The 21,814-nt window shown below is 56.6% G+C and overlaps 2 protein-coding genes across 2 annotated transcripts; both read left to right on the forward strand.

Annotated features, from left to right (window-relative positions):
• Positions 1–64: 64 nt before the first annotated feature.
• DL89DRAFT_273184 (uncharacterized protein) lies at positions 65–667 on the forward strand. The gene is made up of 3 exons (XM_040889039.1): positions 65–199; positions 250–442; positions 514–667. The coding sequence occupies exons 1-3, from the start codon at positions 164–166 to the stop codon at positions 603–605; spliced, it is 321 nt and encodes a 106-aa protein (XP_040739008.1). The 5' UTR covers positions 65–163; the 3' UTR covers positions 606–667.
• Positions 668–20,381: 19,714 nt separating this feature from the next.
• Positions 20,382–21,749, forward strand: DL89DRAFT_289043 (uncharacterized protein; the record flags this gene model as incomplete). The annotated part of the gene is made up of 2 exons (XM_040889937.1): positions 20,382–21,327; positions 21,498–21,749. Coding segments are annotated over 2 exons (1,197 nt in total), but the record flags the coding sequence as incomplete, so codon positions are not given.
• Positions 21,750–21,814: the final 65 nt, after the last annotated feature.

Below are 21,814 nucleotides of genomic sequence, written 5' to 3' on the forward strand. Positions count from 1 at the left end.
TAGTATAAAGCTTGCGGAGCATGGGGGCTTGGAGTAACTGAAAACTACTCTTAGTACCTCTCCACATCTCTTGTACTCTTCACATTTCTTTGTCAATAAGTAGTTCTCTCTTAGCCTATATCCCGCACTCTAAGACAGTAGTATAGCCTATCCAAACGCCGCCATGAACGCTAAGGTCTTGCTCGCCCTCATTCCCCTCGTCCTTGCTCAGAGTTCGACTTCCCTGAAGCCTCCGATTCTGCCAGCAAGCCTGCGTCTAGCGGTGTCAGTGCCTCTGTCACTACCAAGGCATCTGGTAGCGCTTCGCCAACTGCCACTTCCTCACATGCTACCAAGGTATCGCCCGCCGCTTCCTCGCAGGATACCAAGGTGTCATCGGTCGCTTCCTCGCAGGACACTAAGGCGTCGCCTACTGCTTCCTCACAACCCACCAAGGCATCTGGTAGCGCTTCGCCGACTGCTACTTCCTCGCATGCTACCAAGGCTTCCTCTGCCAGCGGCTCCTCCTCGAAGGGACTGCGTCTAAGACCAGCAAGAACGGTGCTGGACAGCTCACTGCTGGTATTGCGGCTGCCGCCGTCATTGCTGTAGCCCAGTTCCTCTGATATCTTTTCAGTAAGCTTATTCTACCTTGTGAATTCGATCAAACACGCTTTTGTTTTAAAGAGCCATGGTGTAAGTTAATTATCACAGACACCGAAATCCTGCAATCCTGTGGTTCCAAATCCTTATGATTTCAGGAACCCATGGATCAAAACCTTTAGGCCACAATGGCCGGCCATACTATTCCTGGCGGCCGGCGCCACTACTTAGACGGGCGCCTACCCTTTCACCTGGCGATTCCTTCTTCCTCCTTTCATACAGCATATTTCATACGTTCAATATACGTCGTGGAAAGGTGCTTGGAGAGTAAACGTATTCTAGACAGTTGCAGGAGGCTGTCTATCTAAGTGTATCGTACCCGAGACACAACAATCCTTTTGAATTGGACATTACGCTTTGAGAATGTTCCCATACGAGTAAGGAACAGCAGCGGCGGATTGATTAGCAGTAAGTGTCAGTGGTTGTGGTTGTGAGAGACAGATTGGTACTACCACAGTGGTGCACTTGTTTAGACTGGCAATGATAAACATGTTCCATGGAAATACAATATAGCTACTCTTCTTCTGCTTGATGTTCAACGATGGCAAGTTCCAGACGGTGGTGTTTTACCTCGAGCTGGTGAGTCTCTTCCATCCGGTGTTCTGCAGCCTGGCTATCAATTGTGGTATGGTGCATGTCCTTGGTCCAGATATCATAATTACCTGGAATCGTAAGCCAACCCAGGAGCTCTTTAATATCATCAGGCGTACAATGTATACGTTTGCGGGTAGGCATTATTATACGTGTAGGAGATAGGATATTGGGTGAAAGTTTTGAAGTCTAGTAATTCAACCATCATGACAAGCCCTAAACACCAGAGCTTAACATCTGGCGAATGCCGAGTGTGGATATTTGGTTTTGATGCCTTGCTATTCAAAGTTATGGGCTCTCGTTCGTGTATAATCTGGCAAAGTATCATGCATGTTATGCGCAAACAAGATATAAAAACACGATAATACCAGAATGAAGGAAAGAATATTTTGTCTTCCATCATATATCACAAGATAAATACACACGAGTGGCATTTAAATATATAAAACTATCCTGAGAAGAAAGCATGAACAACGATCATTTACTTGGTCAGCGTGCATGCAATCTGCTTGCCAAAGCTCGGTGACATTGGATCTGTCGACCTTGTCAAAGAAGGTTAGCCCAGAGGCCTTCTCGATGTACTCGATTGGCTGCGAGAATGTGGAGAGCTCAGTCTTGCTGTCGATCTTCTGGTTCGGCAGCGCAAATCCGCCAAGGGCAAAGTTTGAACCGCCAGTCACGCCCAGGATGATCTTGTAGAAGTGAGTCGGCCACAGCAACGTTGGGTGGATTCCCGATGACCTCGTATGTAACTGTCCATTTTCCTGTCGCTTCGTTTTTGGTAGGCAAGAAAAGGGAGCCAGTAATAACATAGATATCGTCAAACTGCTTTGTCAAATCTCTGACAAACCCTTCCAGGTACGCCCAATAATGCCTGTTAAAACCAATGCCGACCTGCGGGGCCATGTTTGACAGCAAAAAGGTCTCTGTCATAGCCTCCATGTTGATCTTGGCATCGCCGGCCGGTGCCATATGCCCGCGGTCATACCCAGAGCCCGAGTAGTCCTTCAGCAGCGCACGGAACTGCTCGGGGAGCGATTTGTCCTCAGAAAAGGGGATGTCGGTGCGGTTGGCAGGGCCCTCGAGGTTGGCAGCGGTGAGGTGCCTCAGCAGCCCAGTGCGGACACGCGGAGAGCGCGGTTGTACGCAATTGCATAGCGCTGGTGGACCCGGAGGTCGGCAACAGGGCCTTGGGTTGCCGTACTTTAGGACGTCGTCGGGGGAAGACTGACGGACATGGAGGGGTCTAGGAGAAGCAATTACAGATATCGCAAAAGCACCCAGAGAGAGTATGAAAGTAGTACGCATTGTGAGAAGCTTTCAGGCAAAGTGAGAAGCAAATAGCCAAGACTGAAGGATATTGCAAGGGTGGCGCGCCAGTTGGTCTTTTATTGAAACACAAGCCTGAGGAGAAGAGGATGTTGACAAGCGGCTGCCAATACTGCTTCATGAGAACAGCCGGCATGGGGGCACCAATGTAGCGGCGTGGCATGCCACGAGACCGGCTTATTTTGCACTATGCCCGGCACAATTGTGAATAGCAATGGATAGAAGGGAGCACAGACATGCAATAGCAGGTGAATGTCTAAAGAGGGACCAGGCGGTCCATCCGGATATATAGTGGACCGGAGGATGGTAGGCTTAGAGGAGCACACCTGCTGAAGCGACTGGAGCCAGATGCAATGGATGTATTTCTAGACAGAGAAAGCAAATGGCGATCATCATGTACATGTGGACGCGAGGGCGCGCAATAGGAATCCTAAGAACAGATGCGCATGTACAATTGCGTGCCCTGGAACAGCATATTCCCACGAACCATTACGCCCCAAAGAAACACATTCACCAAATGTACCAACACATGTTTCAGTTCCCAGGCTTTTTCTTCTTCCATGCATCGTGCTCCAGCTTGCACTCGATCTTTGAGCACAGCGGCACAACACTTCCGGCCTTGCGCTCGATCCTGTCAAAGAACTGCAGACCGGCAGCCTTCTCAATGACCTCCAGCGGCACGGCGTAGTTTGTCAGCGGCGTCTTGTTATCGATTTCTGCGTTCGGCAGCGCGAAAGCCGCCAATGGCAAATGCCGGCTCGTTGTTGCGCTTGGCGAGAATGACCTTGAAGAAGTGCGTCGGCACAGCGACATTCGGCGGGTTCCCGATGACCTCGTACTTTACAAACCACTTGTCACCCTCCTTGTGCGGCAAGTTACAGCGGCCCTGAAATGCAGTACACATCATCAAACGACTTTGTCAGATTCCTCACAAACGACTCGAGGTCAGCCCAGTAGTTTCCGGTTAAAGCCCTTGCCGACCTGCGGGGAAATGTTGGTCAACAGGAATGTCTCGTTCATTGCCTGCGAGTCCTTCTTGGCGTCGGCAGCAGGGCACATGTGGCCGCGGTCGTAGCCCGACCGGTAGTAGTCCTTGAGAAGCGCCTGGAATTGGCCTGGGATTGCAGGGTCCTCCTTGAACTCGGAGGTGGACCGATCGGCCAGTGCCCTTCATGTTGTCGCGCGTCAAGTGCTCAGCGACCCAGGAGGGGTTGCGCAGGGCGCGGTTGTAGGAGGCAGCGTAGCGCGAACGCACCATGAAATCGGAGATGGGGCCAGGGTACCCGTACTTTAGGAACTCGTTGTCCGTGTTTGGAGACTGCACAGGGGCACGAGGAGCAGGCGCTGCGAACTGTGCGGGCTGCTTTGGCTGCATGGGTTGCGGAGCTTGAGTCGACTGCGTGGTTGTCTGCGCAGCGGGAGCCGCAATTTGATCGTTGCGGGCTTTGTTGGTCAGGCCATAGACCAAGCCGCCTCCAAGTAGCGAGCCGGCAGCAAACGTGATGATGCGGTGCATGTTCAGGTGGTAGAAAGCCGATGATAAAGGTGACGGGGTTGCAAGAGTCAAGAAACGGCGATAGGCTTCCAACTAGGAAAAAAAAAGAACTGAAAGGCACAGCGTCGACGATTAAATTATAGATTGCCCAGGTAACGTGATCAGGGGGCAGTCTGTCTTGGGACAGAATAGCGGGGTCGCGAGCGCTCTTGTTGCCCCGTGCCAGCCGCTGGATGATGCAATTCCCCGTACACGCCGCGCAGCAGGGAGCTGCAAGGAGCGACTGGATGAGGGATAGTGGGCTATGCCCGAGTTCCGTGGCCTGGGAGAGCGCACGGCATAAAACGAAGAGCGAGAGCGCCGAAACTTGGCAAGCTCATACGCTCTTTTCTTACTATCTCCAAACTCTATTTCCAAGAATGGCACAAGTCAAAGCCTCAGTCTCGCGGTTCATCGAGTATCTGCGCATCAAGACAGTCCAGCCCAGCCCGGACTACGCCACATGCACAGCGTTCCTCAAGCAACAGGCCACAGAGCTTAACCTGGGGTTCCAGTCCATCGAGTATGTGGCCGGAAAGCCCGTAGTGATCTTGACGTGGCTAGGCACAAACCCCAGCCTGCCCAGCATTATCTTGAACTCGCACACGGATGTGGTGCCCGTGTTTGAGGAGTTCTGGGACTACCCGCCGTTTGAGGCCGCTCGGGTCCCCACAGAGGACGGCAAGGACTTTAAGATCTATGCGCGTGGTTCGCAGGACATGAAGATTGTCGGGCACTGCTATCTGGAGGCCGTGCGGGTCCTGCAGGAGCAGGGCAGACGGCTACTGCGCACGCTGCATCTGGTGTATGTTCCTGACGAAGAAATTGGTGGGCACGACGGAATGTGCAAGTTTGTGGAGTCGGGCGAGTTCAAGGCCCTGAACGCCGGCTTCGCGCTGGACGAGGGCATGGCGAATCCCGGAAACGACCTCAGGGTGTTTTATGGCGAGCGGGCGCCCTGCTGGGTCAAGTTCAGAGCGCGCGGCAATGTCGGCCATGGCAGCCAGTTCATTGAGGACACGGCTGCTGAGAAGCTGACGCCGATCATCAACCACCTGATGGAGTTCCGGCAGGCGCAGTTTGACATCTTCAAGACACCCAACAGCGACGGATCACCTCGCACGCTGGGCGACGTGACCACCACGAACCTGACGCTGCTGGAGTCGGGGTGTGCAGCAGAATGTTGTGCCAGAGAGCGCCCTGGCTGGATTCGACATCCGCATGACGCCGACTATTGACTATATAGAGTTCCGTAAGGGGCTGGAGGACCTCGGCAAGAAGCACGGGGCGGAGGTTGAATTTGCCCAGTTCTGGGATGATAACACTGTGACCAAGACCGACGCATCGAATCCGTTCTGGACCGCGTTCAGCGGGGTCATGGCCGACCTTGGTATTAGCGTGTTCAAGGAGATCTTCCCGGCAGCCACGGACTCGAGGTATCTGAGGAAGGCAGGCGTGCCGGCACTGGGCGTCACGCCGCTGACAAATGCGCCGATTCTGCTGCACGACCACAACGAGTTTGTGACCGAGAGCGAGTTCCTCAATGGCATTGACTTCTACGCCAAGGTTATCCAGGCCGTAGCAGACGTAGAGTGACTCAAGCCTCTAGAGTAGAACCTGATTTCAACAAATGAACCAATAAATGGCGCACGCTTTATAGAAGAGTCACCATTGTGCTGCTGATAAAAAACAAACGCAAGAAGCGACCCGCTTCTTTCTTCACCACTCCACTTTGCCTGACTACTTTAAATTTGACCATGGCGACAATTTCTGCTCGACGCATACGACTCGTTCACGTTTAACCTGTACCAGTACCTCAGCAAGGCCGGTGCCTCGGTGCAGGTGTACCGCAACGACAAAATCACGCTGCAGGAGATCATTGCGCTGAACCCGCGCAACATCGTGCTCTCCCCTGGCCCTGGGCACCCGCGCGAAGACCCGGGCGTCTGTTACGAGGTGCTCGAGCACTTCCAGGGCAAGATCCCCATCCTGGGTGTCTGCCTCGGCCAGCAGATGATGTATGAGCACTACGGCGGAACTGTGGCCTATGCCGGCGAGATCCAGCACGGTAAGACCGGACTGGTGACTCACGATGGCCAGGGCCTGTACAAGAGCGTGGATCAGATGTTTCCGGTGACACGCTACCACTCGCTGGCGGGCGACCCGGCGACATTGCCCGAGTGCCTGGAGGTGACAAGCTGGACCCCGAACGGAATCATCATGGGCGTGCGGCACAAGAAATATGCGATCGAGGGGGTTCAGTACCACCCCGAGAGCATTCTGAGCGAGAACGGCCTGAAGATGTTTGCTAACTTCCTCAAGCTCACCGGCGGCACCTGGGACGACAACCCGGGCATGCGGGACCCTGAGGACATGGCGCACGTGTATGTTGGCCACACGACGATCCAGGAACCACAGCCAAAGCAGGACATCCTGAACAAGATTTTCTCCAAGCGCCAGGAGGACGTGGCTGCGCAGAAGGCCATGCCTGGCCGCTCGCTCAGCGACCTCCAGGCCCTGCTCTCTCTGGGAATTGCCCCTGCGCCGGTAGATTTTGTGGCCCGCTTGAAATCCTCGGGCATGGCGGTGCTGGCTGAGGTCAAGCGCGCGTCTCCCAGCAAGGGTGATATTGCGGTGAATGCTGTGGCGGCATCGCAGGCGCTTGAATATGCCCAGGCCGGCGCTGCTGCGATCTCTGTCCTCACCGAGCCCCACTGGTTCAAGGGCTCCATCGACGACCTGCGCGATGTGCGTCTCGCCATCGCTGCTCTTGAGAATCGCCCGGCAGTGCTCCGCAAGGAGTTCATCTTTGACCGGTACCAGATTGCTGAGGCGCGGCTGGCGGGCGCCGACAGCGTCCTGCTCATTGTCAAGATGCTCAGCAAGACCCAGTTAAAGAACCTGCTGGCCTACTCGAGGGAGCTCGGCATGGAGCCGCTGGTTGAGGTCAACAATGCCGAGGAGATGGAGGTGGCCAGCGAGGTCGGCGCCAAGGTCGTCGGCGTCAACAACCGCAATCTGCGCACATTCGACGTCGACATTGGCAACACGAAGCAGCTGGCGGACAAGGTTGCCGAGGGCACGGTTCTGATTGCCCTGAGCGGCATCACAACTCCAGAGGACGCAAAGATCTACGCCAACACGGGTGTCAGCGCTGTGCTGGTGGGCGAGGCCCTGATGCGCACGGACGACAAGAAAGCATTTATTTCTGGGCTACAGCAAATTTGAAATACAAACCCGTCTACGCGGTGCCAAAAGACACTAGACCATGTTGTTGGACGGCGACAGGCGCGGCACAATTATGCGGTACGGCGTCGTGCCAGGCTTCTTCTCGTTCTGGATATGGATATGCACAATCAGCGACCCGTCATCGAGGTTCTCCACATACGACGAAAAGTTGCGGCGCGCGAGCAGCTTCGAGTTGTTGTTGGGCGGGTTCTGTCCATTCACATCCGTTTCAAATAGCCTGTACATGCGCTCGTTTGTGCAGTTGTCGAGCTCATATGTCTTTGCCGACGTATGTACCGCGCGGATAACAGCGTTGGGTGGTGGAACGTTGACGATGGCCGATGAAATGATCTGCGGCATGAATCGCCAGTCGGTCTCAGGCGGCAGGTCCGGATTCTGTGACGCGAACCGACCCGACCCGGCACAGTGGACGTCGCCTGCAACAAAGGTGACGCGGATGTTGCGACGTCTGGCAAATTCCTGTAGATTGAGCACGAACTTTTTGCGCTCTTCGACATGCACGGCTGCGGTCCAGTGGTCATTCATGTCGTCGGAGAGCTCGGGCTCGCCCCAGATGTTGACAATGGCCCTCTTGTCGGCAATGAAGCTCAGCTTGGTCAGTCCAAGCTTCTTGACGCCCGCCAGCATATCTTCGATATATGTCAGACGCGGGTAGACAATCGGAACTCCGAGGAACACGACCAGGTGGCGCACGGATTGCGGCACCATGTACAGCCGCTGGAAGATCATATCGTATGTCTGCTCGGTGATGATCTGGTTCAGCTGTCGCTCGTAGCGCGTGTCGGGGCCCAGCGCTGCTGTGTGCGGCCCGAACTGCCGGAGCCATGAGTACCCGCGGTGGCCAAAGTATCCATGCTGGCGGCACAGATCCTGGCTTGTGTGCGCCTGGAACAGCCGCCAGTACTTGAACGCGACCTCCTTGAGTTCAACAAACACCTTTGAAAACTGCAGGTAGTCCGGGTACGACCCAATGCCGTCCCAGATGTCGTGGTCATCGACGATAGTGCACAGGGGGATGGATGCCAGGGCCTCAGAGAACCGTCCGTTGAAGAAGAAGCACTTGACATAGTGCGTAAAGTAAAAGTCGTCGCCAAACATGTACATTTCGCGAGTGAACGGCGCATCGCGTCTGGCGTACTTGTCCTTGATCGCCAGCCAGGGCTTCCAGATCGGCGCGCTCCAAATCTTGTCCGAGTACAGCTGGTCGCCGCCGCCAACCTGCACGTGGAACGGCGCCCGCCCGTGCTTGTCCATCAGGTCGTCCCACACAGCATCAGTGCCGCCCAGATCCTCCTTCTCCTTGTCGGTCACCGACAGGGACCAGCCGTTGCACGACCAGAACGAGAATCGCCACGAAGTAGTCTGGGAGGGCACGTGGAACCTATACGACGGCCCCGTGTTGTTGATTCGGTACTCCACGACCTTCTCCCGGTTCAGGTCCAGCTGCACCCGGATGTCAATGCGGTAGAAGCACGACATCTTGAACTGGTCCAGTTTCACCGCCGTGAACGGCATTGATGGGCACCGCCGTCATTGAGAATCACTGTGGGCGGCGGGTGGCCCGCAGGCACAATCACCAGGACGCTGCCGAGCCAAGCTGCGCTCGACAGGTCGGTGTTGACAAACTGCAGCGCCGGACCCACAATGCCATCGGGCCGCCTGCGACGGAACGGCAGTGGCTCGCCCGTGCGGTGGTCAAAGTTGCCCTCGTACGTGTCGGGGTCGCCCGGTGTGTTCGACATACCCTGGTAGTTCGCGGGCCCGCCGTACGGTATCCCCGATGCGTCGTATTGTGGCGGTCGGACGCCATCCCTTTCGTTATACTGGTCCTTTGACACAGGAAAGTCCATTATCGAAATATAGTTCGCGCAAGAGAATAAAAAAGTAGGAGAATAAAAGTCCAAGTTGAGGAAAGAGGCCCATCCAGACAACCAACGGAAAAACGAAGGAGTGTGTCCAGGCTCGTTGTGATGTCTTGGCAAATCATGGGGAGATGCGTCTGATTTCTTGGCGCAGGGAATCAGGCAAAGGCGGTGTGACAGCCTTTAGTGGCCGTCTGACCTGAATGCCACTATTTTCTATTGCATAGAACCTTCTGCTTGAGTAAAACAGGAGTTCTTTCGGCGATGACATGGCCGCCCTTGGGTATCAACTGATCTAATATCGGTGAGCAGTCACGGAATCTAGTTTGCAACACCGCGCCAGAAACCTTCGCTTTGGTGAAGCGGCAGCCCATGTTGGTCTTTCTGCAGCCGACATTGTGATTAGCACCAGACCGCATCAAGTTTTCCCAAACGGTCCGCTTTATCATCATCATTTAGCATTTTGATGCAATGGGAAGCAGCAGATCATGTTGTGAGAACGCCTACTCCCCCTCCACTTACCTTGCAATAGGACCAGTACCATCTTTTTACTCGCATCGCTAGTGTGTCATTCTTCTGCTCGCTCTGAACTATTCGCGGCCAGCGCACCTAAGGAGTACGTCATTTGCAGGTAATTTGGCAGCCGCTTTTATAATAAACTCTTTAACGCCATGCATGCTGACGGAGGCCTCAAGGCTATTGGCACCATCAGGAACCAAAACAATGAGTGTCAATTGGGGATTCTTGCATGATTGGGTCAAATGGGCTACTAATTATAAGCATGCGGAGCGCAGTGGCAAATCCCGCTCTACGGTTTGCGAATAGTCGAGACCTCGCGTCCGGAAAAATCGATCTTTTCTGGGATCGCACAGAACCGCATGCATGGTGTTTGCTAGCTCATGAGAGAGAGCAGTGCTTGGAAGCGAGGGGAGGCGATTTTCTCCAGCGAGTTTGACAGCGTGCTGGCTCTTGCGCGGCATCACCAATGGGCTTGTAAACACGACTAATAGCGACATTCGAGCCCGTTGTTTTCGTATTTACGCCTTTCATTAGCCGCCCACAGTGTCCTCGAGAAAGAACAACATTGCCGATCATAGTCAGTGTGAGCCTCATGTTTTGATAACGTGGACCTGACATATATAAATGGCATTGCTGTCCCAGGACCACGTCCTTTTTCCCTTTCTTCTTTTCATACCAAGTACGTTCATTGTCCTTTCTTTCTCCTTCCATCTCGCACGCCTTTCACCCCCTCCTCTCTGTACTTTAACGCCCGCTTTAACGCTTCATAAACACTACAATGCAGTTCGCTAAGACTCTCGCTGTTGCTGCTCTCGCCGCCGTTGTTGTCGCTAAGGGCGACATTGGTGATGCTGGAATCGCCGTTACCAACACCACCGAGGACCCGACCGCCGCCTCGGGCTCTGACGCCGCTCCGACTGCCTCGGTTGAGACCCCCGCCTCCCATGCTAAGGAGACCCCTGCCTCGCATGCTAAGGAGACCCCCGCCTCGAGCGGTGCCTCGGATGCCGCCTCTGCTGCCGATGAGGAGTCCGGTGCCGGCTCGGCCGCTGACTCTGCCGCCCCTTCGGCCGCCCCTTCGGCCACCCCCAAGCCCTCGGGCTCCGCCAAGCCCTCGGCTCCGGCTGCCACTGGCTCCGCCTCCAAGGGCGCTTCGGCTGGTCTGGGCGACCTCGATGAGGAGTCCGCTGCCTCGGGTGCCTCCAAGGCTGCCTCCAAGGGTGCTTCGGCTGGTGCCTCCAAGAGTGCCTCGGGGTCTGGCTCGCCGAACGGCGCTGCCACCGTCGCTGGCTCTCTGGCTGCTGCGGTCTTCGCCGTTGCTGCCCTGTTCTAAGCTAGTTTGGAAATCTTTGGTATTTTCTTCTATTGCTTTAGATACTAAAAGCTTCTATGAAACTCTTTATACGTCACTCTCATGGGTATGATGCATGTGTGCTATGTGTAAACACCTGGTGGTCTCTGAGCTGCCGACTATGAAAAAAAGTACAATGTTATTTTTAGGTGGACTGTGAGAAAGCCCGCATTTCTCAGTCCATCCACAACCGGTTTGCACAGATATTTACATCTCCGACCACAGGCAAAATTGTCTCAAAAATGTCAAAACAAGAAGGCTGGATTGTAAGGGATTAAAGAAAGCTACACAGGAAAGCATGTACTTGAAGCGAGGTGACGAACAGTGAGCAGGAAAGACAACTACGCCTACCTAACTTTCTGGCTTCTCTCCAAACCACTGGTCTCGAAGAAGAAATAAAGGAGCGATCCATTCTCTCCATCAGACAACATACTGGTACCGTGCAAGCAATGCGCGCCGCTCTTCCTACAAGCAATTCCCATGTACAAACACCCAATAGAACATTAATATACACATGCATGCAGTATATGGCAACAGCGGCTGTGCGGTTTGATGTACTTACCACGCATAGGCTTGTATCGCTGTATACAAGACGTGAGCCCTTTGACCTCTTCTTCGGCGCGGGTGTTGCAGGAGTAGCCGGTTTTCCGCAGCTATTTTCAGGAGGTACGGCATTAGACTGAGGTGCCTGAGCAGGTATACTGGGCTTACCGGGGGTGTCTACTGGCGCCGGCACCGGCGGCAAGTCCGCTGGTAGCGGCGGGCGAGGTGGCAATCCTACTGGTGGCAGTGGCGGTCTTCCAGCGGGAACTGGGGGCGGCGGGCGAGCTGTAACCGGCGACACCGGCATAGACTGTACGGGCGATGTGACCACAGAAATGGGTGTATGCTGTGGTGCATTGGGTGGGATTGCGCCAAACGGCCGTGGCGGAAGAGGCATGGGCATCCCGGGCCGTACTGGCGGCATTCCCGGCGGCATCGTCCCTGGAGAGGCAGGCATACCTGGAGGCATCGGCATAGCCTGTGAGACGGGCATTCCCGGTGGAACTGACACTCCCTGCGAGATAGGAAGTGGTGGTGGGCGGAAGCCGGCCATACCGGGCGGCATGAAGGGCAATGGGGGCGGCGGCGGTGGACGTGCCAATCCCATCGGCGGCACAAGCTGCTGTGGGTACGGCGGCATGGGCACTGGTGGTGGACGGGGCGGGAATGCATACATGCCCTGTGGAGGCCCGCTATTCTGCATCGCCATCCGGTGCTGCTGTAGCTGCCACTGCAGAGCCTCTGTGTCGACACTGGCACTCTCGCTATACTGTCCGCCGCCATGGCTATGGCCATGATTGCTGTTATGCCGGGGACGCTTCGTGTACGGCTCGCCTAGGCGTTCCCGCACCTGCCTCTCGTGCTCAAGCAGGTCGCGTTCTGGGATGCCCGAGCTGCCAAAGATTTCTATATCGGTGGTATCCCGGCCCGGCAATGCGTTGGGCACTGATTTTATATTCTCCTTGTGCACTTGGGCGACATGAATGGCCATCCCGTTGGCAGAGTTCAGCCGCTTCTGGCAGATTTGGCATTTGAAGTGCTTGGCTTTCTGGTGCTGTACCAGCACTTTCTCGTCCTCGAACTCGCGCGCACAGTACCAGCACCAGGGCTTGATCTCGATTTTCTTGCTCTTCCTGCGGCCCATTTGCGATTACACTCGATGCAATGTTGGAGGTTGTGTTTTAGGAAAGGGTGTTCATAAAGTGCTCTGGTACATGAAATTAGGGCCTGAGGGTTTTTTTTTCTTGTCAATTGTTTGCGCGACATGGCAGTTCCTGCGAGTTACGGGGCGACTGTCATGTGGATGTGCGATGATTGGGGCGCTGGCATGCTCTGCCTATCTTGCAGCCTTCGGATTATCCGGGTTCTGTGTACACAATGGTTCGATGTGCTTTTGCAAGTCCCCGCTCGCTGCCAGCGACGACCGTCGCGCATGCGCTAGGCGGGTCGACGAGAGCCTGTTTGCCTTCCCTTTCTGTCAACATTAGGTTTTCTTTTTCCACTTGCTTGCAATTTCCAGATGGACTGCATTCTCAAGCTTTCGAACCACGAGGCGTTCCCGATCGTCGTGGCGGTTGTCGCCGGTACTGTGGTACTGTACGTGCTGTTCTCGCGCAAGCGCACGCTGGCTGCGATTCCGTTCGAGCTCAAGCCCCTTCCCGAGAGCAGCCCAGGCTGGCGTTCCGGCAAGCAGCTCTCGTCGCCCAGCATCATCGTGCCTGGGCAACCCGACCTGATCCAGTGCTTTGACCCGGCCACCGGCCGGTCCTTGGGCCAGGTCGTCTGCACGACTTTTGAGGAGCTGACGGAGCGGATCCAGCGCGCGCGCAAGGCGCAGAAGCAGTGGGCCAAGACCACCTTTGAGCAGCGGCGGCAGGTGATGCGCACGCTGAATGAATTTGTGCTGGCACACCAGCGCGAGATCTGCCAGACGGCGTGCCGGGATTCCGGTAAGACCCTGGTGGATGCGACCCTGGGAGAGGTCCTGGTGACGTGTGCGAAGCTGCAATGGACGATCAAGAACGGCGAGGAGGCGCTCAAGGACAGCAGCCGCGACCCTGGGTTCATGATGATGTACAAGAAGGCCAAGGTCGTCTACCAGCCACGCGGGGTGGTCGCGGCATTGGTATCGTGGAACTACCCATTCCACAATACCATTGGGCCGGTGATCTCGGCGCTGTTCTCTGGCAATGCCATTGTGGTCAAGGCCAGCGAGCACGTCGCCTGGAGCATGGGCTACTGGGAGCAGCTGATTAGGCGTGCGCTGAATGTCTGTGGGCACGACCCAGAGCTTGTGCAGTTCGTTACGGGCTTTGGCGATCTGGGCAACGCTCTATCGTCGTCGCCCCTGATTGATCACATTACGTTCATTGGGTCGCCCGAGGTCGGCAAGCTAGTGATGAAGGCGGCGTCGGCAAACCTGACACCGGTGACACTAGAGCTCGGCGGCAAGGACTGCGCTATTGTCTTTGGCGACGCAGACATGGGGCAGTGCATGCCTGTGCTGATGCGTGGAGTGTTCCAGAATGCCTCGCAGAACTGCATCGGCATTGAGCGCATTCTGGTGCAGCAGCAGGCGTATGGTGCGTTCGTTGAGGAAATGCTGCTGCGCATCAAGAAGCTGCGCCTGGGATCGATTCTCGAGGACAGTGAGGTCGACTGCGGCGCCATGGTCATGGCCAACACCTTCGACCGCCTCGAGGCGCTGGTCCAGGATGCAGTTGCCAAGGGCGCACGCTGCCTGACTGGTGGCAAGCGCTACGACCACCCAAAGTACCCACACGGACAGTACTTCCAGCCAACGCTGCTTGTCGATGTCACACCTGACATGGACATTACCCGCAACGAGACATTCGGCCCGATCATGGTTGTGATGAAGTTCAAGGATGAGGCCGATGCTATGGAGATTGTGCACTCGTCGCCATACGGCCTGGGGGTCGAGCGTGTTTTCGGGCGACAAGGCCCGCGGACGCCGGGTTGCGCTGAACCTGCGCGCTGGCATGGCCAATGTCAATGACTTTGCTGTCAACTATATGTGCCAGTCGCTGCCATTTGGCGGTGTGGGTATTAGCGGCTTCGGGCGGTTTGCGGGACCTGAGGGTCTGCGTGCGCTGTGCGTCGAGAAGGCATTCACTGAGGACAGACTGCCGTTTGTCAAGACCCCGATTCCGCCTATTGTCGACTATCCTATCCAGGACACCGAGAAGGGATACAAGTTTACGCAGCAGATTGTTGCGTTTGCATACAGCGACACATGGTGGGAGTCCATCATGGCTGGCCTGCGTCTTGGCAAGCTCTCTATGTAATAGTCAGATTCACTAATCACATAAGCAATGGAGCTGATTTGATTGATGGCTGTGATCAGTTTTCTTGTGAAAACAGCAAACGTGCTTTCTTTTTTCTTTTTTTTTTTTTCAGACTCTGCTCTGCATTCCCAGCACACAGGCTCTATTTTACATACTCTCTAGACAAATGGCAGGCAAAAAGGGTGACACGAGCTTCAAGGCCAAGGCCAAGGCAGGAGCCAAAGCGCGGGCATCAGCCAAGTCGCGCGACAAGCGGCGCTCAAAGCAGCAGGCGGCCAAGCAGGCAGATATTGTAGCAGCGCCCAAAGCAGAGCAGGAAGAGGAAGAGATGGAGATGGACGAGGACGATCTGGCGTTTGTGCAAAAGAACGCCAAGGGCCTGAGCTTCCTCAATGCACTGAACCCGGAGAAGCTCACAAAAGTCACAAAGGAGCAGAAATCAAAGCGGATCGGCAAGCCCACGCAGCACACAGTGGCAGCACCTGGAGAGCTGTCCGAGAGCGATGACGAGAGCGGCAATGAGAGTAACGAAAGCGACGAGGATCTGGAGGTTTTGGAGAGCAGCGAGGACGAAGCAGAGGATGAGCTGGTGGACTTTGTCGTGTCTGATTCGGAGCAGAGCGGTGCCGAGTCATTTGAGGACGAGAGTGAGGCAGAGAGCCTTGGCAGCGAAGACGAGGATGAGTACCTGAACCACAAGCAGCGCAAAGCACTGAAGCGCAAGGCGGCGGCGGCAGATCTGATGGACTACGAGCATGGAATGCGCAAGTTTGAATCGGCAGAGAAGAAAAACCAAAGAGTCGTCCAAGTTGCCGATCAAGCTGGCGGATGGGCGGCTGGTTGCTGCAGAAGAATCAGAGGAGGAGGACGTAGGGGAGGAAGAGGAAGAAGAGGAAGAAGAAGAGGAAGAGGAGCCTGTACCAAAGTCGACCAAGGGCCTTGGAGGGCGGCCAGTGGACTCGGAAGGCGAAGTGGACTTTAACGAGGAACCGGATCGGGAGTCGATGACCCGGCGCGAGTACATTGTAGCGCAGCAGAACCGGCTGGCGGGCCTGGCGAGCGCAGTGGTCCAGAGCCCAGAGGGGAGCGCGCGGGCGCTACGGCTGCTGCACAAGATCAGCGAGGACAGCGACCGCAAGGTGCGGCAGCTGGGCCTGCTGACGCAGCTGGCCGTGTACCGCGACATTCTGCCTGACTACCGCATCCGCGAGCTGACCGAGAAGGAGCGCGCAATGAAGGTCACCAAGGAAGTGCGGCAGCAGCGCGTGTTCGAGGAGAGCCTGGTCAAGACCTACGGGCAATACCTGCACCAGCTGTTTGCGGCGGTAAAGCGCGGCATGAAGATCTTTGGCGACGCCAGCGCCGACGTCGAGACCGGCGTGGTGGCAGCACGTGCGCTAGGCGAGCTAGTCAATGCCCATCCGCACTTCAACTTCCGCAAGGACATTCTGTCAGCGCTGGTAGACATCTACGTGCAGCCGTCGTCGCGCATCACCATGCCGGAATTTGCGCCGATGGCTCAGACTGCGCGGCTGGCAGTCCTGCGGCTCTTCCATGACGATGCCAGCGGCGAGTACTCGCAAAAACGCAGTGATATTAGCGGCCAAGCGCATCAAACGGCTGTCGTACCGCGTCGATGCCAGTTCCCTGCGCCCCTGGCTGCATCTGCGGCTGCGCGACGAGCTGCGGGAGAACCCCGAGGACCGCAAGCGCGCGGAGGCGGAGCGGCTGCGGAAGGAGCAGCTGCGCGAGCGCAACAAGCTGATGAAGCGCAAGAAGAGTGGCTCGGCGGTGGGCGAGGCGCGGCGGGCGGCCTTCGAGACGAAGAAGCAGAAGAAGGCCAGGCGTGTGCAGCAAGAGGTCGATAGGGATTTGCGCGACGCGCAGGCAGAGGTGACGCGGGAGGAGCGCGAGCGGTGGTTCGGTGAGACCCTGAAGCAGGTGTTTGTCACGTATTTCCGCATTCTCAAGCAAAAGGACAATATCGGCGGGCTGCTGCCGGCGGTGCTGGAGGGCCTGGCCAAGTACGCGCATCTGATAAGCGTGGAGTTCTTCCTCGATTTGTTCCATTTGCTGAAGAAGATCATGCGCGGGCAGCACGGTGTTGGCGTGGGCAACGAGGACGACGATACCAGCGACCTGGTGTCGTCCAAGGTCAGCCTCCGCACATCGCTGCTGTGCATTCTGTCGGCGCTGCACATTCTGACCGGCCAGGGCGAGGCGCTGAACCTGGACATCAAGGATTTCTTCCACCAGCTCTACGCTTTGCTGCCGCCGCTGGCAGCCCATGCACAGATCGAGGCCACGCGGCTGTCGTCGCTCTCCGATGGCACACGCTTCACTGTGTATCTGGCACCGGCTGAGGTTGCGCAGGCGAATGCCGAGCGCGTGGCCCGGCAGGAGGACACGGAGCAACCGCAGCAGCTCGAGGAGGCGATGTGGGAGGCGACGGTGCGGAGCGAAGCTGATCTGTTGTTCGAGTGCCTCGAACTGATGTTCCTGGGTCGCACCAAGGTCTCGTCGGTCACGCGTGTGGCCGCATTTGTCAAGCGTCTGGCCGAGGGCGCCTTGTACTGGCCGGCCAAGACCGCGGTCCGCGCTATTGCCTTTATCCACAAGCTCATGGTCAAGTACCCTCACCTCGACCGCTTGTTTGCCTCCGACGAGCAGGCCGCCAGCGGTCTGTATCTGAAGGATATCGATGACCCGGACATGTGCAATCCCTTCGGCTCTTGCGTCTACGAGATCCATTGCCTGCAAACCCACCACAATGCCACTGTGCGGGCGGCAGCAGCCCGTCTGCTGGCGTTCGTCAAGGCGGAGGACAAGAAACACCAGCTATAAATCTGTTTTTTTATGTCAATCTTACTCGAACCTGACTACCGAACAATTTTCGATGGTGCCCAGAGGCGATGGGAAGCGGTTGCGCGTGTGCATTTTTGTGAGCAGTACAAAGCTCGTTTTATAGTATTTGCCAATTCCGTTTTTCCTTTCTAACCTTGAATTATTTTATTTTCGCTTTGCGCTTGCTTCATTTCGCCTCTCTTTCTAAACCCCCACCCGCTCGGTTTTCTTTTGCTAAAGGGACGGCACAAAAGAAAACCATAGTCCAACCAAAAGTGGGCAGCAATTTCTCACAACTGTACTCGCTCTAATTTTCCTTTTATTACAAAATATCCAAAATTGCTGGCCATTTTACTTTGTATTTTTTTGTTCATTTTCCGCTTCTTAACCTATTCAAAATTCAACGTCGCGCTGCAACACTAGGACTGTCCCAGGTGTTACTTTATCCCCTCCGACTTGGCCAGCTCACAGCAACTAGTGCTGAAACGCGTTCCTGATAACTCGGCATATCCCTTTGCCACGTTCAACAAAGTCACATTTTTTGCACAGAGCTAGCGTCTATCACGCGACAAAGACGGAGCCGCTACGGGTGCGTTGAGATCGATACAGGAACTTGGTTCCATTTCTTTTTTCGCACTTATTTGGCTCAAGTTCCAAGGTACGTGGCTATCCTGCTCTGGGAGGAGTCCATCACAGGCCATGCATGTGGACTCTGTCTTCAGCACACTAACTGCATACCGTGCTAGGCCATCGGTTGCTTATCTGTAGAGGAACAACACAGTAGCTGCACGAGATCGAGTTGTCAGCGCAATTTTTGGTTAGGGAAAGGATCGCGAGGCAAACACAATACAGGAAAGAAAAGGGGGTGTTTGAACAGCAGGCAGAAGATAATCTAGCGGCGCAAACCTCTTGTTCCACACATACACATACAGGAAAGAAATGTCGGCGAGCATCCGAGCAACACCGGTACCTAATATATCGACCAAACAGGGATTCGCAGCACACAGCGCCATGTCAGACGACGGGTCCTCGAGCCGCGATCTCGAAGAGTTCGAGGATGAAGCTGCAGCAAGAGCTGGGAGAGTGAATCGTACGAGAACCTGTTTGGCGAGGAGGAAGAGGAGGTGGTGGACGATGATGAGGAAGACGATGACGATTTGTTTGGGCAGCCAAATGGCGATACGCCGGCCGACTCGCGGTCGGTGGGCAGCGCGCCAGTTGAGGCAGAGCTGGAGTTCAGCTCGGAGAGCGATGATGACGACAACGACCTGTTCAGTGACGGCGAATTCGAGGACGCGCCAAAAGGCAACGGGCGGGTGACATCAGATTCTGAGTCAGACGACGAGTTTGAGACGGTGGATTTTGGCATCGAGGAGGAGGAGGATGAAGATGAGAGACAAAGGAAACTGCCGAGGAGTGCCCGAGGAGCCGCGCCCAGCCACAGCGCCAAAGCGCAAGGCGACAAGCCGTGTGCAGCTGGGAGACATGGACTTTCTGGAGCAGCACAAGGATGCAGCGCCGTCTTTGATATTGCATTTGTTTGACTCGCACTTTCGGTTCGGCAGCCAGGAGGGCGTGTTTCTGTACAACGGGCCAATGCGGTTTTTCTTTGATGCACTGAACGAGGGCAAGATCCCTGTGGACTGGTTGACGTGCTGTCAGATGTACACTGCCGGTTCTACGACGGGTGCCTGATCGTTGAGGTCCATGACCACCGGCGCACGCATACGGCGGCAGCACGGCAGCCGAAGCGGCAGAAGCTGAGCGAGCTGTTGACATGGACAAAGCTGTACAGCGAAAGCAAGATGAACAATACAGTGGACAACGTGTCCCCGATTACAGCACCTGTGCTTGTTGGTGAGACGAACGGAAAGCGGCCGCGCGAGGCGGACGATGACGGGTCGGCAGTAGCGCAAGGCCCGGTGGTGTACAAGAAGGTGATGCGGCCAACGGCAGAGACAATGAGTCTGATCTACAGCTGGCGTGTGAGCGGCACCGCGGCAAGCTGGCGGCAGAGGACGTGCTGGAGATCGAGCGGCTGGTACTGCTTGCGTGGAGGAGCCGCTTGATCTGGCGCCGGACGTGCAGGTAAGCCGGATCAGCAATGCGATCCGGTACATTGAGTACGGGCACCTGGTGCCACGCAAGCAGCGCAAGTACAACTCGGCAGAGGTGGAGGCAGAGCAGGCAGCGCACGAGGAGAAGATGCGGTTGCTGACTTGATGGACGACCGGAGCCAGCGCGACTTCCAGCCGAGCTTCAGCCGTGTGGCGCAGCTGGGAGTGGCGCAGCCGTAAGCTCGCAGGCGACGCGTGGTGTATCCATCGGCGCTGCCGGCGGGCAAAAAGGCAGTGGCGAAGAAGGCGGCCAGATGTCGTTGCTGGCTGACGGACGCAAGGTGGTGCGGACGCTGCGGTTTGTCAAGAGCGTGGGCGGGGGACAGTCCACACAGTGTTCAATGTGTTGGAGCTGCCCGACGGGCGCGGGCTGCAGGGAATGTTGCGGTGGGGCTCGCAGCCGGACTCGGCGGTGGGCGGCGAGACACGCGTGTTTGCGTTTGCCAGCGACGCGCTGATGCGCACTCAATCGACAACTTCAAGCTGTTCTCGGCCATGGAGAACAACCGCCTGATCTTCGATCGCAATACCCAACGGTGTGCGACCGCCGGCCCGCCACCTGGACAGGACCCGGCCGACCCGGAGTACCCGACGCCGCAGAACACCAGAGCCGAAACACCCAAACCCACAAAAGCCGAAACGCCCAAGCCTACAAAGGCTGAGACACCCAAGCCTGCCAAACCCACAAAAGCCAAGCCAAGCCCAACAAGCGTCAGGGCAGTGAGCGCCCGAGCGCCGAGCCCACAGCCGATACAGCAAAGGCGGGCAGGCGCAAGCGCTCCAGCACGCCACGATACCACCGTGGAGGACGAGCCGGCGACGGTGCCAAGCGAGCCGCTGGAGGAGAGCAAAGTGGAGGAGAAGCCGAAGGGCAAGGTGCGCCGCAAAACGCCCGGGCCGAAGGAGAAGAAGAAGCGGGCCAAGACGCCCAAAGCCAAGACGCCGGAGCCACCACCGCCCGCCAGCCCCGCGGCTCGCAGCGACTCGGAGGACGACGATGTGCCGCTGGCGCAGAAATCAGATCCGGCCAGGGCGGCCAATGGCACGCCTGCGGTAGCCAGCGCCGAGCTGCCAGTGTCAGCGGCTGTGACGACGGCAGCGCCGGTTGTGACGACGGTGTCGGCGGTCGCATCACCGGTGGCAGCCTCAGCTACTGCTTCTCCTGCTACGCCAGCACTAGCGCATCCGTCTGGGCTGCCAGTGCCACCGGCGATCATGGCACAGTTGAACAATTACGTGGCCGGGATCCTGCAGCAGCAGAACGGCGGGCGTCCGCTGGCGTCAGCTGGGCAGTCGGTGATCACACCCAAGTTCCTGAAGGATAACCCGCAGATCTTCGCGCAGCTGCAGCAGAAGGCGCGGCAGCTTATGGGCGCCCAGCAACCGCAACCCAACCGCAACCCAACAGCAGCCTGTCGCAGCCCAGCGACAGCAGCGACCGGTGCAGCCACCGATCAAGCCAACGCCCGAGGAAGTCGCGCTGATCCGTGAGTTCTGCCGGATCGCCAACATCAATCTGCAGGCGGTACCGCAGGACCGTGCTCTCATGCTGATGCGTATGGCCGCAGCGGCGAACTCAAGCAACGCATCGCCATGCACTACCAGCAACAGCAACAGCAGCAGCACAACAGCAACAACAGCAGCAGCAACAACAACAGCAGCAGCAGCAGCAGCAGCAACAACCCTCCAACAGTGCTTCCGTCCATGCGTCGCCGGTTCCTGCTAGCACACCAGCCAACCCACCAGCTATGCCCAATGGCTCAGACGCCGCAGCCCCGGCCATGTCGCAGCAGATGCTACTGGAGCTGTTTGCACGCCAACGCCAGGCGCAGCTAGGCGGCATGGCATCGCAGCCGCCCGCAGGTATGTTATCCACCCAACCTACTAGCGCTGATGCAGCAGCAGGCGAGTGCCACACAGTCCAGCCC

The sequence above is a fragment of the Linderina pennispora genome (assembly GCF_002104995.1).
Source record: "Linderina pennispora strain ATCC 12442 chromosome Unknown DL89scaffold_176, whole genome shotgun sequence".
NCBI classification, from domain to species: Eukaryota; Fungi; Kickxellomycota; class Kickxellomycetes; order Kickxellales; family Kickxellaceae; genus Linderina; species Linderina pennispora.

Coding starts and splice junctions, on each gene's coding strand:
- DL89DRAFT_273184 (XM_040889039.1), top strand. CDS start 164: ATGAACGCTAAGGTCTTGCTCGCCCTCATTCCCCTC. Junction 200..249: donor TGCTCGCCCTCATTCCCCTC/GTCCTTGCTCAG, acceptor TCTGCCAGCAAG/CCTGCGTCTAGCGGTGTCAG. Junction 443..513: donor ACAACCCACCAAGGCATCTG/GTAGCGCTTCGC, acceptor TCCTCCTCGAAG/GGACTGCGTCTAAGACCAGC.